The 2,774-nt window shown below is 42.8% G+C and overlaps 1 protein-coding gene across 1 annotated transcript in view; it reads left to right on the top strand.

The window, feature by feature from the left end:
- Positions 1-2,774, top strand: part of TESPA1 (thymocyte expressed, positive selection associated 1) — a 52,438-nt gene that overhangs the window by 11,279 nt on the left and 38,385 nt on the right. Inside the window, exons 2-3 of the mRNA XM_008586295.1 lie at positions 1,117-1,324; positions 2,292-2,334. Coding sequence (XP_008584517.1) covers positions 1,162-1,324; positions 2,292-2,334 — 206 coding nt within the window. The 5' untranslated portion in view covers positions 1,117-1,161. The remainder of the gene's footprint in view (positions 1-1,116; positions 1,325-2,291; positions 2,335-2,774) is intronic.

Below are 2,774 nucleotides of genomic sequence, written 5' to 3'. Positions count from 1 at the left end.
AGAAGTCTCTAGAAACTGGCCCTCTTTTTTTTTTTTTTTTTTTTTTTTTTTATTTTCCCTCACTCCACAGTTAAAAATGTGGCTCTGACGATGCAATTGTTTATGGCAGCTCGAGGAAATACAGAGATAAGATACTGAAGAGTCATGGTCCCACTTCTACTTATTCGCTCTGGTGGGATGTGAATGTCGCCCATGGGGAAGAGGCAACAGGCCAATGAATAGACATTAGCCTCAAGCCTTGTTAATCTCTACCCGGACAACTGAATGACTCTCCCCTCTTTGTTCCTCTTGAATATGTGCCTAGTACCAGCATTCTGTACCTTTTGGAGGAATACAGATGTGTTGTTCAGGGAGTGTTAAATGAAATATAAATCTATGGAATCAGTAATTGCTTTAATGAACTGAGGAATTAACTTGTAGTTATGTAGAAATAAAAGTTAACAAATTAGAAAGAGATCATCCTAAAGGTGCTGGCTGCTAATTGCTTAAAGCTTTGTCTCCTTGTTTTTATCATAGGATCTTTTTTTCTGAGAGAAATCCTACATGAACCCCTAGTATATTCAACAGGAAACAAAACAAATCAAGACAAAAAACAAACAGAAACAAAAATTAATGTAGTTGAAGTGGCTTTCCGGTTGTGGGACCTTAGAAAGACTGTTTAACATTTGAGATCCTAAACTTTTTCATGTATCTTGATGAGGGAAAAATAAAGTGAATTTTGTAAATTGTAAATTTAAAGGTATTTTAGTTTTAATGGAAGATTCTGAGAGACAAAATTCTTAAGTATTAAAGAAAAATGTTTTCTAAAACATCATAACAACTATCATGAGAAGTAAAGATTTTTTAAGTACAAAGACCTTTCTCAGTGTCTCTTAAATCCTATAATGCTTGATGCTTCAAAGACTGCCCTGGCACTTAGATATCCCAGAGCAATTCTTTTTTTTGCAGGGAGACAGAAGATGAGCTAGGCTTTTCCTCCCTCCTCCTGACTGAGCAGAGAGGTCAAGCTCCTTTGCACAGAGACAGGAAGATTTGGGGGTGGGGGAAGGACGCAACCCTGAGAGTGGTGATTTCTGAGCAGAGGATGAGGGTGTTTCACCATGTTTCAACTCTCAGGACAGCGTTAGCGTGGCGAGAGGCCCTGAACTCTGAGCCAGGGCCATGGAGGCCTCTGTGCTGAGCCCCACATCCTGGGAGAAGCGGCGGGCCTGGCTCCGTCAGAGCCGTAACTGGCACACCCACGTCCTGGAAGAGGAGGCTGCAGCCGCCCTGCAGGATGTCTCAGATCCTGAGCCTTCCAGCCTGGATGACGTTTTCCAAGAAGGTAAGAGGCAGCTAGAGATCACACAGACTTCCGCGTGGTCTTGTGCAGAATGTGACAACAGCGTGGGTCTACAGTGTGGACAGTGGGTACCTTGTTTAGGCTAGGCTCTCACTGGACTTATTTTGACAGGTTTAAATGAGTTTAAGGGAAGAGGTGTAAAGTAATGCAAGAAAAGAATTATGTGAGAAAGAGACAAGCATTAGAATGGGAAAAAGAAAGAAGCACATTTTTGCATCATCCTGAGAAACTTCTGTAAGAACTCGAGGCTAGAAGTTCTCTATGAATGAATTTGTCAGGGTGTTTCAATTTTGTCTATGTAACAAGACTATACTCAAGCTGGATGCCTGGACTCTGGCCACAACTCTGTCACTAACAGGCTATGTGACCTTTGGGAAGTCACATGCCTTTCTAAGGTGTACTTTTCCAACTGAAGTAGTCGTACCTTTTCTACATGCCTCTCAGAGCTTCCTTGCGGTTCAAATGAAGCCACAGACATAAGAGTAAAAATTTCTGACAGGAATAAATTACTCCTTGCTTATTTGGCAGGAAACAAAAAGCATAAACACAAGATTGTGCTTTTCTTTTTTCTTTTTTTTAAGGAGAAGGATCCAAAACTTGGGGAAGAGAGAGCAGTGGGCCTGACATCTCGGGCATTTTCCAGGTTCCTGGGAGGAAGGAGGAAGGGAGGCAGAGAGAAAAGAAATATCCACTGTTTTTATATATGAGTATAGTCCTCTCACCTTAAAGAAAAAGTGTATGGGAGGAAAAGATTACGGGGGGGAAAGATTAATAGTGTGGCTTAGATAAGGATAAACTTGTGGAATGGGGAGAGTTGCAGGGAGCGTATGGGAGGAAAAGATTAATAGTGTGGCTTAGATAAGGATAAACTTGTGGAATGGGGAGAGTTGCAGGGAGCGGGTCTGGTTTCCTTCAGGTCTCACAGTGACCTGGGGTCTGACTTTTCCAGGGAATCCTATCAATAAGATTGAAGACTGGCTGCAGGAGTGTGGGTAAGTTCTGGACGGGCAATGGGCTGGATGTGGTTGACAGCTGGATATGCTAACAGGCACAACTCTTAGGAACTCAGAGACAGGCATATGGTTTGAATTGGGTCTAAAGATATGAGGTTGAGAAGGTGGTGGGAGGGGGTGTTACAGGGGGTTGGAGTCAATTGGTGAAGGGGCTGTGAATCAGGTGCAACTGTGTGCTAAGACTAAATTAGGCTGGAGGTCTGGAAATACAGGCTGGAAATGGTCTAAAGCTAAGAATGCAGGGGAAAATGCATCCATGGGGAATGGCTGGGCCGAGTTCCAGACCTCTATTCCATTGATTTTCCCTTCAGACTGGAGTGTTATATCGTGTAACAAAAGGAGTTAGAAACCTGACTACTCTTACTGAAGAACGATTCATCACTGTGTTTCTTTCTGCTACAGAACATAGGAGGAGGGGC

Source organism: Galeopterus variegatus, unplaced genomic scaffold, assembly GCF_000696425.1.
Source record: "Galeopterus variegatus unplaced genomic scaffold, G_variegatus-3.0.2 Scaffold3928, whole genome shotgun sequence".
NCBI classification, from domain to species: Eukaryota; Metazoa; Chordata; class Mammalia; order Dermoptera; family Cynocephalidae; genus Galeopterus; species Galeopterus variegatus.
This window is presented reverse-complemented; position numbering and strand designations above follow the sequence as displayed.